Here is a 16,016-nt window from a genome sequence, read left to right on the forward strand (position 1 = left end):
GAAATGTTGAAACATATGGAATCATGTAGTAACCAAAACAAAATGTTAAACAAATCAAAATATATTTTATTTGATATTCTTCAAATAGCCACCCATTGCCTTGATGACAGCTTTTGCACACTCTTGGCGTTCTTCATATATTCATTGATTTTGGTAGCGCATCCCCATATCTAATTGATCAGCTGTTGTCAAAACCACAATTAGTATAACATCCAGGCATTTAAAGTATTCTTGATTTTCGAAATGTCACATACCATAAAATGTAATTTTTTAGGATTCAAGTATGGGTATTCAGACACGGCCACTGATACACGATGAAAGCAAGCTTGTATTGGGTTATGGGGTGAGATGAAAGAGCATGCTCGGAAAGAAATGACGTTGCCAACAGCAGCACCAGATATATTGAAATGAGCGAGATGCTCTCTCACAGTCACCCACAGTATCTGTGCACGTGTTCGCATCACACTGTTCACAGCGTGACAGCGAGGGCACCAAAGAAATGCCTTGTGCTTCAGTGCTCTAAGTTGTTGCGGAAATTGATCCATTATGCTGTTTGCTTTCTGTATCTACATTATATTGCTGAGTCTTCCTTTTAAATTGGCTGGATCAGTAGGTTACTGAGGTAACATGCAACTCCAAGACCCTGTCCAGAAACAACCCCTAAGCCCTAGGCATCATTGGCAAACGCTCCTTCTTTGACACAGGGATGTGTGAGTTTTAGAATTGAGTTTCTATACACGTTTCTCAGGGGAAGGAGCATTGCAAAGTCAAAGTTTTACCACCAAATGTCTTTGTTTCAGTCACCGTTACATCCCTAACTCTCTCTGTGCCTCTCTTTACATTTTCCTCCACAGGGCTCCAAGCGCATCTTGAGGTCCAACGAGTATGTCCTTCCTCCAGATGGACTGATGGAGACTGACCTTGAGCTGACCTTCTCACTCCAGGTTAACACAGCTTTCAAAACTATTATATCATAGTATCAAAGAGTGATCCGTCACGTGACTGAAATACATGTTTTCAATAGCCAACGGTTGATGTACAGCGCTTTTTGCTAAAGTAATGGTAGTGCCTATGTAAACATCATAGCCCCTTTTTAGTTCTAGTGTATTTCCCACACCTCATTTTGGCATTCAAAGCCCATCTGAGGTGGCGGGTCTGAAGGCATCAAAGAAATGACTGTCTGAAGAAAAAAGTTGTCATGGTTACAGACATGATGTAAGGTGTGATGTAACCTCCTGTAATGCCCTTTTCTGTCCCCCCTAGTATCCCCACTTCCTCAAAAGGGACGCCAACCGATTGCAGATCATGCTGCAGAGGAGGAAGCGATATAAAAACCGCACCATCCTGGGGTATAAGACCTTAGCTGTGGGCGTCATCAATATGGCAGAGGTAAGGACAACAGCTTAATATTTGTGACAATTTTTTTAAATCATAACGGCATCAGCCCCCCTGAATGAGACGTTAGCTCCCCTAAATGCAACGAAAGTCAAACTTTTATGCGTCTCTAAAAAAATGCTAATTTAACCATTCTCCTATTAATTTAAAATGCAGTGCTAAATATGCTTTACAGTGGTAAATATGAAAATAAAATCTTCCTATGAAACAAACACCCCCACCTCTTTGTCATGGTTTAAACCATGTATTCCCATGTGGCGGCGCTGTCCATCCAGTAGTGCTGAATTTCGGCTTCAGATGAGCTCCTTTTCGCATAGATTTTCCTTTTGTACTTCCAAAAATGTTCCATTTGTTTGCCATACGTCCTTGATAAAAAAATAGCCTTCATTCCAATGCATTTAAGGTGTCCCAACTTTTCAGGCTACAAAAAAGCTCAATTTGCTCAATTTCGTTCCAATGCATTTAAGGTGTCCCGACTTTTCAGGTTACAAAAAAGCTCAATTTGTCAGCAATCGCAGAATCTCATTAGGCACACTTTTTTGGTGTTTTGTAACAGATATCTATTTCCATTCATAAAATGGCGCGAGTATGTCGTTTGGATGCTGGAATTATTTTGGAGTGGACGAACATGCCTACTTTTTGAAGAGATTTGTTTGACAATCGAATGAAAATATCATGACTGGTTGTGTTAATGCCACATTAAAAGGTCATTCATTTTACAGTTTAAATTATGTCTTTATTGTTAGGCGCGTGCACTCAAAACAGGTGTAATTCGCACTCTGGCAGGGCCCATACCTCAACACATACCCCAATACACACTCATACCTCAACACATAGCCGACCTTTATTGGTTTGCAGGAGGCATAGACAACTCCACCTAAATCTGGTCTCAGAGCATTTCATATTAACTCCACTTATCCTGGTCTCTGAGCATTTCATATTATTCTGTTTGTAAATCCAAAACACTCCATTTAGTATATGTTTCGTGTGATATGTTTTACTTTGTGGATGTCCATCATCCATTTCACATGATATGTTACACATTGCCATTTTTTTACATGTTACTAATTGCAATTCGTATAGTATGTTTCGAATTTTCAATACATGTATGTTACGAATTCCAATTTGTTGTGGTTAACATTGGCTAGGTGGCTAATGCTAATGTAAATCATAGCTAGGCTAGGGATTAGGGTTAAGGTTAGGTTAGGAGGTTGGTTAGGAGTTAAGTTAAAGGGTTAGGGGAAGGGTTAGCTAACATGCTAAGTAGTTGCATAGTAGCTTAAAAGTAGTAAGTAGTTAGTTGCGTTAAGTAACCTTCTGTCTTATGTAACCATACCAACATCATACTAATTTGATTTACGTATATTATGTTACGTCTAGTCTATGAGATCAGGCTGCTCTACCAGTTCCAATTCAGAATAAATTTTTAGCAAGGTCTGTGCTAAGTTCAAAGTTGCCAAAGCAAGAAGGAACTAATTAACTGGCCGTAACAAGGAACGGTAACCGAATGCATAAAGTGAACAGAAGCGATAAACAGAAACCAACTATTTGAAATTGACTGAACACAAGCCAATGTGTGTGTATATATATATATATATATATATGCACATCCATGAACTATTCCAAACAGCCACCAGCCAACATTAAACCATGCCCCCGGATGTAGGCATGCTTCCCCATTCCTTCAATCACATTACAGGACTACGATAGCTACATTTCCTCAGGTCTCCATCCGCAATTAGTTTCACAATTTCGCCTCCGCAAACGGCTGAATAATACAGCATGTCGGGGAGAATGACAGAGAACATGTCATACTCCGTAGAGATGTGACTGTGTGAACAAAGTGCCATCAGGCTCTGCCTTGGGTTTGAATGACAGCAGTGATTGGAGAACATTTGGGGCTTTCATTTTCGATGCAACCTGCCCCAGTGATTGATGGTTAATGAAACTCCAGGGCTGCCTCTCAAATGGCACCGTATGCGATTTGGTACACAGCCTAGAGCTTAGAGCGAACGATGAGAAGTGCAGGGTGGTGGGAGTAGAGGCGTCGCTGTGATGGGGTTTCTGTCAAGGTGAGAGGCACAAATCCGATTTGGTGAGACATGGAGAAGAAAACATGGGGAGGGAAATGAAGCTTCCCCGTTTCTAAGAAAAACTGTGTGCATCAGTTGAAGGTGTGTGTGCGTGTGTGTTTGCAAATTTATGAATGTGTGTGTGTGTGCCTGCATGGGCTTGTGATTATTTGTGTGTGTGTGTGTGTGTGTGTGTGTGTGTGTGTGTGTGTGTGCATTAGCTCATGTATTTTACTCAGGTACTCATTGTTCTGTTTCAATGAACACAACAACACTTGTATGTCGCTCACACACTTCTCTGTCCTGACTTGGGTTTAGGTGATGCAGCATCCGACAGATGGAGCCCAGATCCTGGGTCTCCATAGCAACGTGAAGGAGGTGCCGGTGCGTGCGGCCGAGCTCAGCGTGTATTCCCTGTCCAGTCAGCCCATTGACCATGAGGACGGCAGCGGGCAGCCAGGGACCAAGGCCAAAGCCTTAGGTGGGGACCTTGAAACCAGTGCCTGTCATCAAGTGTTTGGCTCGCATGCTGACGAAAGCTATTCATCCCGAAAACAGTTGTTTTTGCCATAATGTTATTTGATTGCATAAAGTATCCTTGTCCGAGTCTCCTGCCCTAAGGGCCGTTCTGGCTATCTCTTGTTTTTGTAGCATGAGTAAGCTTGATGTACAAGTACACCCCCTGGACTATCGCAGGGCTTTTAATTGCATAAAAAGTGCATATTTACATTGCACTTAGCCTGACAGTCGCGTGAGTGAAACCATTTCCTCTGCATTTATCCCCCCCCCCACCCCACTTTTCTCCCCAATTTCAATCTTGTCTCATCTCTGCAACTCCTCAATGGGCTCGGGAGGCAAAGATGGAGTCATGCGTCCTCTGAAACATGACACGCCAAACTGCGCTTCTTAACACCCGCCTGCTTAACCAGAAAGCCAGCCACACCAATTTGTCGGCGGAAACATCATTCAGGCGCCCGGCCCGCCATAAGGAGTCGCTAGAGCATAAATGAGCCAAGTACAGCCCCCCCTGCCAAACCCTCCCCTAACCCGGATGACGCTGGGTCGAACCCAGGTTTGTAGTGACGCCTCTAGCACTGCGATGCAGTGCCTTAGACCGCTGCGCCACTCAGGAGGCCCAGGCAATTGCACGTTTTAATAGACATTTGTTTCTATATTGACAACTCGTTTCCACAAAGGGCATGACACAGAATGGCTGAGGTTAACCTTTCTAAAAAAAATAAATGATTTTGAAAGAAAGGTATTTTGTGTAGCCTTTCGATGTCTCAATGTTTCAGTCATTCTTGTGTCACTCTAGAGATGTCTATACATTCACTACTTAAAAGTCTATTTACTGAAGTGCGTTAAGCCCACCACAGACCCACTAGTAGCCCGTGTAATTGCCTGTGTCCACAGACCCACTAGTAGCCTGTGTAATTGCCTGTGTCCACAGACCACTGTTACTACCGGGGCCTATAGCCCTAACCATGACAGCTTAAGTACATTAGGACTAATGTTACTAAGGGAAAGTGGAGGATATTAATCTCAGTGATTCTTAAGGCATTTACAGCCTGGCACCTGATGTTCCCTTAGGATCCTCGTGCTCCCAGAGCCAAAATGAATGCCCAGTAAACGATACAGATGTCAGATGCACTAATGTAAAGGAATTCCCTCTGAAACTGACAGCCTGCGCCCCAAAATGAAATCATCTGTCAAGGATGAAATATTAGCCAGATGGCAGGCAAGCTATATGAAATCTCTTGAAAACATTTACTGAACTCACTTATTCATTCAATTTTCCCGTCCTTGAGGAAGTATGGAGTGACATTAGAGGCATTTGAACTTACTTGACCTCTTTTTAGCTCACAGCCTCCGAGTGGAGCAATGGGACTAGCCCCTTAAAATCCATGCTAAATTCTCCAAAGTTTAACAGTGAGTGAATGGAGAATTGACATGTAGCTTATGCTCCTGTCTTTCACCCCAGATCGCTCCCCGGATATGGACAACTACTCAGAGGATGACGACGACAGCTACTCCTCCGGGCAGGAAGCTAGCGACGATGCTGTTCAACCAGTGGTGAGACACAGTACATCTTACAGTTTGCCGTTGGGATGGATCTCCAGTTCGAATGATCTGTAATGAATATTTGCAGTCACACAACCCAAAATACACACTGTATACCAATACAGTAAATCCCTGCATACTATTTTTCCTGGGTTCTAGTTGTAGTTATAGACCAAAATGTCATTGTCTTAGTGTTTCTCAATCTATAACTCACAGACCTGCACTTTATTGTTCTAGCCCAGCATTAACATACCTGATTCCACTCATCTTGATGATCAGGTGGGTTAGTGCTGGGCTGGAACAAAAAGGTACATTCCCATGGGTTGTAAAACACTGCTCTCTGTGACACAAAACTCTCTCTTTTGTAGGACCTGTACGATGAGGATGAGGATGTGCAAAGGAAGCCAAAGAAAAACCGGAGGAAAATGATTCGTACAACATCCATGACAAGGGTAAGGATGGGGGAGCCTCCCTATATCAACAACTTTACAATGTGGTTGGATAAATTCATTCAAATACACATCAAACCTAGCTTGTTAGTTTATTTTAGTGCTAGAATGGGAATAGCCCCAGCATAGAGCCCTGCTTCTCCTCCAGGCCTGCCACTCAGAAGAAATGCCATTCTGCGCAGAGACTTAAGAGATTTGAACTTCACTGAGTTCGCCCCATTAGTTTGTGCTATATAGATTAAAGCTTTTTCTGCGATTGAATCAACATTATATTAGCCCCTTTTCAATGCAACAAACCAAAACAAATCTAACTTTGCAAGATTGAGTCTGTGATTTTGTTATAGGCAGAGCCGCAGCACAACATAGTAGAGTTCTATTGGCAGGGGTAGCCCACGAACGGAAACGGAATAAAGCGAAGCACAGGCAAAATCTTAGAGGAAAACCTGCTTCAGTCTGCTTTCCATCAGACACTGGGAGACAAATTCACCTTTCAACAGGACAACCTAAAACTCAAGGCCAAATATACACTGGAATTACCAATACGACATTGAAGGTTCCTGAGTGGCCTGGTTTTGACTTAAATCGTCTTGAAAACCTATGGCAAGACTTGAAAATGACTGCCTAGCAATGATCAACAACCATCTTGACAGAGCTTGAAGTGTTTAAAAAATATGAATATGCAAATGTTGTACAATCCATGTGTACAAAGCTCTTAGAGAATTACCCAGAAACACTCACAGCTGTAATCACTGCCGAAGGTGATTGTAACATGTGTTTACCGGGGGGGTTGAAAACTTATGTAATCAATATATATTCAAGTTTTATTTTTCATTCATCTTTAAAAAATGTATCTTTTGATATGTCCAAATATTTTGTATAGATCATAAAAAGTACCATTAATTTCATTTGAATCCCAATTTCTACAACAAAATGTGGAAAGTCAAGTGGTATGAATACTTTCGGAAGGCACTGTAAGTACAAACTACATTTTAATGCAATCAAGTTTTTCGGTCCCAATTCCTTGCTCCTGATAACTGCGTGCTCAGGTTTAGTGTGTGTGCTGTCTAGAAAGTTCCAAGCCAGTGCAAATGGGTGCAGTCAACAAGAGCCGACTGTAATCTCTTTAAGGTGTGTCTGTGTTAGGTCTGCTCCTTAGTCTTGTTCTTTTCTGGGATGGCACAGAAGATGTCTCCAGTCTGCTAAATCCTAAATCCTTTGCTAAGCAGTAGTGACAGGAGAGTTGTCCTGGAATGAGTTCAACATCCACTTTTAGACCAGAACCCTGTGTAGATGACGCAGACTAAAACACCAACTAAGGATACAAATTAAGCAGGCACCAACACGCACAAACTGAGACCCGCACATGGGAGCTGGTAACACACACACACAAACATAAATCACAAATAACGCACACTATCAAATCCTTTTCCCTGGGCCCGGGTATTTGCTTCAAGCGATAATCCTTGGTGTTGTTAATAATGACATGTCTGGCTCTCTCCAATGACCTAATGTGCATTTGGTGAATCATGCAACACACCACGGTCACTTAAGGTCACTGAGGTCGAAGCCACTAAGCCATGTGAACATGAACTGACTTTTAATGGTGTAGCCAAGTACACTTGAGATGCTGTCACTCTTCAGATAAGAATATTAATAGGAGTAGGGTGAAATTGTCCCTAGACATTGATTTTGGGTCTGTTTTGCATTTTCCCAATGAATGAATATTGTTAGGATTGGAGGAATGGAAGCTTATCCTAGATCTTTACCTAAGGGGTACTCCACACCGGAGCGTAATAACATTTGGCCGTGAAGACTAGACACAAGGTATATTGTGTTAACTTCACTGTGATTTATTGCGCTCTCAACAGCTTTGTTGGTTACACTGACGTCTCTGAAAGATTAGCTTACGTCACGGCGTCAGCTAATGGGGATCCGAATAAAAAATGTAGTTCTTTGTGTAGTCTTGTTGACATCAAACTCTTTCTTTCTTTCTCTCCCTCACTCTATTTCTCCCTCTCTCTCAACCTCCTTTACAGCAACCCAATTTCAAACAGAAGTTTGTGGCCCTGTTGAAGAGATTCAAAGTGACGGATGAGGTTAGTAATTGCATGTTTCAACTGTTCTGTTTTATAGGAATAACAAGCTGCAGTGGATTAATCTGCCACTGCTTCTAAGTGCTTGTAGAATACTACAAGGTTCATAAAGTGTTCTTCGATTGTCCCTGTTGGAGAACCATTTCTTGTTTTCAGGTAGAACTTTCACCCAACGAAGAACCCTCAAAGAATCATTTTGTGAAAAAGTTATACCAACAAAAAAGGCTTCTCCTACTACAGTGCTGGGACAGCTGAAAAACCCTTGGTTCTAGGTAGCCTCTTTTTTCAAAAAGTATATACCATTAGATCTGTTAATGACGTCCCAAATATATGGAGGTTATTGACTTTGACCCTTTCTGTTTACAGATCCATTTAATTGATTTAGGTGCGTTAGCTAGGCCCACTGATCAATAATGACAAAGCTCCTGGCATTGACAACTTAGATGGAAGGCTACTGAGGATGGTAGCTGACTCTATAGCCACTCCTATCTATCATATTTTTTATCTGAGCCTAGAGGAAAGTCTTTATCCTCAGGCCTGCAGGGAAGCCAAAGCAATTCCGCTACCCAAGAGGGGTAAAGCTGTCTTTACTGGTTCTAACAGCAGACCTATAAGCTTGCTGCCAGCTCTTAGCAAACTGTTGGAAAAAATTGTGTTTGACCAAATACAATGCTATTTCTCTAAACAAATTAACAAAATACTTTCAGTTTGCTTATAAAGAAGGTCACTCAACATGTACTGCACTGACACAAATGACTGATGATTGGTTGAAAATAAATTGATAATAAGAAGATTGTGGGAGCTGTATTGTTAGATTTCAGTGCAGCCTTTGATATTATTGTCCATAACCTGTTGTTGAAAAAACGTATGTGTTATGGCTTTTCAACCTCTGCCATAATGTGGATTCAGAGCTCTCGATCTAATAGAACTCATAGGGTTTTCTTTAATGGAAGCTTCTCTAATGTCAAACATGTAAAGTGTGGTGTACCGCAGGGCAGCTCTCTAGGCCCTCTACTCTTTTCTATTTTACCAATGACCTGCCACTGGCATTAAACAAAGCATGTGTGTCCATGTATGCTGATGATTCAACCATATACGCATCAGCAACCACAGCTAATGAAGTCACTGAAACCCTTAACAAAGAGTTGCAGTCTGTTTTGGAATGGGTGGCCAGTAATAAACTGGTAATGAATGGTGTGGCTGTTGAACAAGTTGAGACTAAGTTACTTGGCGTTACCTTAGATTGAATCTATATGTTTTTACCATGACAGTTTACAATGGTTGTAAAGATGGGGAGAGGTCTAGCCGTAATAAAGAGATGCTCTGCTTTTTTGACACCACACTCCAAAAATAAGTTCTGCAGGCGCTAGTTTTGTCTAATCTTGATTATTGTCCAGTCGTGTGGTTCAGGGCTGCAAGGAAAGACCTAGTTAAGCTGCAACTGGCCCAGAACAGAGCAGCACATTTGGCTCTTAATTGTAATCAGATATAAATACTATGCATACCAGTCTCTCTTGGCTAAGAGTTGAGGAGAGACTGACTGCATCACTTCTTCTTTTTATACGAAACATTCATGTTTTGAAAATCCCAAATTGTTTGCATAGTCAACTTACACACAGCTCTGACACACACACTTACCCCACCAGACATGCCACCAGGGGTCTTTTTACAGTCCCCAAATCCAGAACAAATTCAAGAAAGTGTACAGTATTATATAGAGCCCTTATTGCATGGAACTTCCTTCCATCTCATATTGCTCAAATAAACGCCTCTCCCATTTATTTTTTGACCTAGATAGTTTGTGTGTATGCATTGATATGTAGGCTATGTGTGCCTTTTTTTAATGTATGTAGGTCTGTCCTTGAGCTGTTCTTGTCTATTGATATTCTGTATTATGTCATTCTGTATTATGTTTCATGTTTTGTGTGGACTCCAGGAAGAGTAGCTGCTACTTTTGCAACAGCTAATGGGTATCCTAATAAAATACCAAATACCACTGTAGTCTCTAACCTAACCTCACTCGCTGTCTACCAGTCTCGTCCTGAGAGCGCCTCTGTCCTTTAGTCCTTAACAATATTACATCTCCTTCAAACAGGCAGTGACCTAAATAGGAAAGAAAACTGTCATAAATTGCACCTTATTCCATATATAGTGCACTACTACCATTTCTCACCATGTAGGGAATAGAGTGCCATTTGGGGGACACACCATGGTTCAATGTGTACAGGGCTGGCTGGGTTCATTATGTGCAGTATTAGATCAACACATTTATTTTACTGACAGGACATTCTAGGGACCAGTTGGTTGACCCCGGTCACAGCTTTGTCATGCATCCTGTCGTCGGACGAAATAAATTATTGAAAACGGTTGGAAAAGTATTGTCCATTACAGCCGGTGGTTCACATTTTTCATCTTCCCTAACCCAAAGTTGTGCTTCAGCACCTGCCAATATATTGAATCATAATTACATACTCATAAATGACTCATTGAGTGTCACTTCACTTGGAATTGATGAGAGTAGCAGAGGTGTGGGAACCCTTGATTTGCAGCACTAGTTTATTACCGCACCAATCCAGACATTGGGATAGTTTGTAAAAGCCAATCACAAACTATTTGAGTCAAAATAAATGTAGATATTCAACTAGTGAGAATAAGAGGGGAAATAAAATATTTTCCTGTAACAACAAAAAATGTCAAGATATACAGCAGAACGCTGATTTATTATCGCTTAGCGGTGAGTTTTTAATTGATGTTTCAATATTTTTAATTGGTCTCATCTCGGTCGTTAATGATTCATAAAAGGCCCAGAGACAACCAAGTCGGGTAATGTATGGCCTGTGGAAATTAATTAAAATCCTTTGTGCCTCTAAAATAAATCAATTTTGTTATGTGCTCCAAGTCATTTCAGAACTAATTGACAAATAATATAAATACTCTCCTAGTTGAAAGAACATTATCTGTGTTTGTATGCATAGCTTCATAAGTCTAACTACAGTTTTCCAAATAACAGCAGCTGTTTGTCAACTCCAAAGGGAAATATGGAAAAATCCCAATTTCCTCCTTTGAGACCTGTCATGTTTCCAAAGAAAACACATTTCTATTGTAGAGAAAATGTATTCATCATGTTGTTACAATAGCAGTATGGCTCCAGATATATAAACTCAGTGGCCAGTTTATTATCTAGTACTGGGTCGGACCCCCGCTTCTCCAGAATATCCTGAATTCTTTGTGGCATGGATTCTACAAGGTATAGAGGTTAAACGTTGCTCAATTGGTTTCAAGGGACCTAACGTGTGCTAGGAAAACATTCCCCACTCCATTACGCCACTGCCACCAGCCTGTACCGTTGACACTAGGCAGGATGGGTTCACGGACTCATGCTGCCTACGCCAAATCCTGACTGCCATCAGCAGGACGCAACAGGAACTGGGATTCATCAGATCAGGTGATGTTTTTCCGCTCCTCAATTGTCCAGTGTTGGCGATCGTGTGCCCATTCGGAGCCGCTTCTTCTTGTGTTTAGCTGATAGAACCCAGTTTGGTCGTCTGCTGCAAAAGCCCATCAGTGACAAGGACCGATAAGTTGTGCGTTCCGAGATGCCTTTCTGCACCCCACTGTTGTACTGCGCCGTTATTTGCATGTTTGTGGCCCGCCTCTTAGCTTGCATGATTCTTGCCATTCTCCTTCAACCTCTCTCATCAACGAGCTGTTTTCGCCCACAGGACTGCCGCTGACTGGATGCTATTTGTTTGTCTCATTTTCGGTAAACCCTAGACACTGTCATGCTTGAAAAGCCAAGGAGGCCGGGCCGTTTCTGAGTTACTGGAACCGGCACGCCTGGCACCGAAGATCATACCACGCTCAAAGTCGCTTAGATCACTTGTTTTGCCCGTTCTAACGTTCAATTAAACAGTAACTGGATGCCTGTCTGCCTGCTTTATATAGCAAGCCATGGTCACGTGACTCACTGTCTGTAGGAGCGAACCATTTTCGTGAGCAGGGTGGTGTATTTAATAAGCTGGTGGTGTATGTATACAACTATTTTCTGAGTTACCAATTCTACTCTGAACTTTCAACTCCATCAGCCAGAGGAGTTATTCCTTGCCAGTGTGCTATTACTTGCTCTTTGGAAGTGATTTGATTGGTTGCTTGATTGACTGATAGATTAACTGACTGGTTATTTCACTGTCCATTTGTTGTTGCTAGGTTCTGGACTCGGACCCAGTGGACCAGACCCAGGAGGTGGAGGAGGATCTGGACCTGCTCTATGATAGTCTGGAGGTTTACAACCAGAGTGACAGCGGCCCTGAGATGGAGGACAACGAGAGTGTCCTCAGCACGCCCAAACCCAAACTCAAGTAAGGTTCTGCAAAATGTTAGCAGTATTGTATACCTTAACTGAAGTAAGTCCACACAAAATGTCCCAAATACAGACAGCTAAACCCAAACTCAAATAGGGCCCCATATCATGTCGCCAGTACACCTACACTCAAATATTACCGCACAAATATTGTGAGTACAGCTAAACTCAGAGGGTCCCATATGCTAACACTCTAGTCAAAGTGAAGACCACGCATATTTCCCTCAGTGTTAAGGGGAGTTTATTTGTGCATTGTTCTTGTACATGAAATCAACGAGAGAGAAAAGAAAGTCGCTGCAGGGGAGAAACGTTAGAAACAATTGCAGCTGAATGACTAATATGAAAACATTACCTAAATGGGTCCACAAGTTAGTGTCACTACTACCCACCCACCTCAGCACAGTTATTGTCTCTCAAGTATGTATTTTTTGTGAAAGTTTCAAATATGTTTTTTTATGTGGTTTGTCACCCAGGCCCTTCTTTGAGGGAATGTCCCATTCGAGCTCCCAGACTGAGATTGGGAGTCTACACAGTCAGAAGAGCCAGCCCAGGGACCTGGCCAGCATCGTAAGTACACACACACAGCATAAGGCCACAACAAGCCCTGCCACACACACACACACACACACAGTTTTTGTTTTGTTTTTTTGTCTCTGCTGAACTAGCTTTTTAATATAATTTGGATTAGCATGCTAATGCTAACATAGGTCCTACCGCTCCCATAGTTTTTTTGGACCCAACAATGCTCAAATGCTCTAAAGCTATGCAAACATGGGTAGGTTGCTGACTATCCAGATCCATTATTATTTACATCTCCAGGTTTCCTCTTTATTTAGCTATCAATAAGATGAGGAACATTTGTAGCTTGGATGAACTATCCCTTTAAATAGTAGTGATTTGTGACATCCGTATATATGCCAGGGGAATCATTTATCAACATTGCATAGAAACAATTAAGAAAAATAAAAGTATTTTATCAAACAATTCTACGAGCGTCATACACACACCGATAGGCGATAACTGTTGATAAATACCAAATGTTCTGAGCCTCAGTGCTTGTGCACAACCTTGGCTATTTGCATTTCGAAACACCCCTAATTAACCATATATGGGCAAAATCATCCCTTTAATGCCAGTATGTAATATACAACGACGTACCAAAAACACGAGGGTGGATAGCACTTTAATGTGCACCAGAATGGCATGCTTTTTTAAATGTTTTGTACACTCAGTGTATTTTTCCAATTCTAAGCTTGACAAGCAGTTCCCTTATTCCACCACTTATCACTGTGCATACGCATGGTCATGGCTGTACGTGCATACGCATGGTCATGGCTGTACACACATATACACACTCTCAAGCAAACGTTCATTGTGATAAATCTCACATTTTGTGTGGAAATGATCGCACGCATCGTTTACACACAGATTTGTGGCTACACATGATTGATAAATGAAGCCCCAGGCATTTCAAAGGATGAACTATCCCTTTAAATAGTTATGATTAGTGGCATCTGTATATATATACCAGGCGTTTTAGATTAGGTACATTTGTAGCTTGGGTGAACTCTCCCTATAAATAGTTAATTATTTTTGGCATGCGTATGCCAGGCGTTTAAGATTTAATACATTTGTAGCTATACCCTTTAAATAGCCAATTATGTGTGGCATCCATATGCCAGGAATTTTAGATGGCCATTCTTGGATATTCTCTGAATTGTATGTATGGTAGTACCGTGTACTGCTGCACCAGACACTTTAACTGTGTGGGTGATTTCTTAGTGTGAGGGTCGGATATTGAGTAAGGCCCGATCGATTCTGCGTGCACGGTGTCCTAAGGCCTGCAGAAATTATTTGTACTGAGGAGCAATTGTCGTTAATTCAAGCAAATCAAACATGGCCACAAAATAGAACATTGATCGTCTCATTAAATATGCAGACACCAGCTATGAAAGTATCGGTAAAGGCATTTCAGAGTTGGACCCTGGCGCACGTTGAAGATGGAATCCACAGTAGGGGTAACAGTTTCACTGTCCGCCCCACCGCCGTTGTTATAGTTTTTGCTTCGTTGACGAAGCTGTGAGGAGCCTGGTAAATATTCTGCTGTTCTGTCCCACATGCAATGATGTCATAGGGAAGAAAACAGTGTTTGTTGTTTGCAGTAACTTCCTTGTTGTTGCAATATCACAAAAGGAGCGTGACAGGTTCACTATTAAGGATTACACCTTTAAGTGAGCAAACTTCTGGAATGTTGCAGATAGAAATGTCATGAATGCAGTGTGTTCCTGAAAATCTGATGTAGCTTGTGTCATGACAAAAGTAGATAGCTAAGGGGTAGCCAGCCACCTAAGGGTTAGTAGTCACCTATTTCGCTGGCAGCAGGCGCATATGAAAACACACTGAATAGAGTTCATGTGATTCCTTACATGGAATTAGGATATGCTCAAGGGTGTCCCCTAGCAGACGGTTTTGGTAACTGCGTCTTGTGTTCTGCTCCTTTTAGGGTGGAGAGCTGCTGTCCCCGGACAGGGCCAAAGTCCAAATAGGGACCAAGTATACAGACGACAGCGCCGGATTGGAGTCTCCTGCAGGGGTGAGTGGGCAAGCTGCCCCAAGGTACAGCTCTAGGATCAGCTTCCCTTCCCCCAATTCTGACCTTAACCATAAGTGGGGGAAAACTGACCCAAGATCGGTGTCTAAGGACAACTTTATTCTACACCGGGCAACCTCTGGAGGACCCCTGTAGGCGTAACATATTTAGTGCTCTTTCTCTCTTGCTTTGTGTCCTTTTCTGTTCTCTATCAATGGGCTGGGCCGGTCTCTCTGTCTCTAGTACCTCTCTCTTTCTTTCCACTCTGTCTCTGTTTTTGCCTGTCTCCTTGCCTCAACTCACTCATGTTCTCTCATTTGATGTCTGTCGTTCTCTCTACCTGTCTTTTTTTTACCCCTTCTCTCTCTTTCTCACTAACCTTGTTTCCATCAACCCATTTGAAAGTAATGAAAGTAATAAAAAACGGATACAAAAAACTCAAGACAGGCCTAATGGAAACAGCAATTGTCAGTAAACATTCCTAAAATGTCAACGGAACGAAATACGGTAGACATGGGGGAAATAAATCCCGGGTTCTTAAACATTTTGTTTCTCTCTTCTCTCTCTCTCTCTCTGCGCTGCTATTTTGTCCATGATCATAAATCAGCTCCCATCTGTTTATTTTTCCACTCTACCATTTTTGATGCGAACAAGAGTACATTTACACTGTTACCACAAAGACCTCCATTATTACACACAAGCATACATGCACGCGCGCACACACACACACACACATACATTGTGTATACACACATGAGCGCGCTCATACACACACACACACACACAATATTTACAGTACACACACACATTATGTATAAACACACCGACACCACTCTGAGGCCCAGGTCCAGCTGGCTGTGGAGAGGAAGTCAGCGTGCGTATTGGTCCGTGAGAAGAGCAGTGCTTTACATAGTGTTTTGTTTTTCTTCACCGTTGCCTCTCGTGCTCCTTTGCCTCCTCTGCACTTGTTCACCCCGGGAACCCCGGCAACGAGGA

General features: G+C 42.1%; 1 protein-coding gene across 4 annotated transcripts in view; it reads left to right on the forward strand.

Annotated features, from left to right (window-relative positions):
- LOC139364521 (phosphofurin acidic cluster sorting protein 2) overlaps positions 1-16,016 on the forward strand; it is a 103,585-nt gene that overhangs the window by 59,036 nt on the left and 28,533 nt on the right. For all 4 annotated transcript variants that reach the window (XM_071101313.1, XM_071101311.1, XM_071101310.1 and 1 more), the window contains exons 3-11: positions 855-944; positions 1,264-1,389; positions 3,786-3,948; positions 5,449-5,540; positions 5,897-5,980; positions 8,014-8,073; positions 12,277-12,428; positions 12,904-12,997; positions 14,934-15,023. In XM_071101313.1, coding sequence (XP_070957414.1) covers positions 855-944; positions 1,264-1,389; positions 3,786-3,948; positions 5,449-5,540; positions 5,897-5,980; positions 8,014-8,073; positions 12,277-12,428; positions 12,904-12,997; positions 14,934-15,023 — 951 coding nt within the window. The remainder of the gene's footprint in view (positions 1-854; positions 945-1,263; positions 1,390-3,785; positions 3,949-5,448; positions 5,541-5,896; positions 5,981-8,013; positions 8,074-12,276; positions 12,429-12,903; positions 12,998-14,933; positions 15,024-16,016) is intronic.

The sequence above is a fragment of the Oncorhynchus clarkii genome, chromosome 13, assembly GCF_045791955.1.
Source record: "Oncorhynchus clarkii lewisi isolate Uvic-CL-2024 chromosome 13, UVic_Ocla_1.0, whole genome shotgun sequence".
Lineage (NCBI taxonomy): Eukaryota > Metazoa > Chordata > Actinopteri > Salmoniformes > Salmonidae > Oncorhynchus > Oncorhynchus clarkii.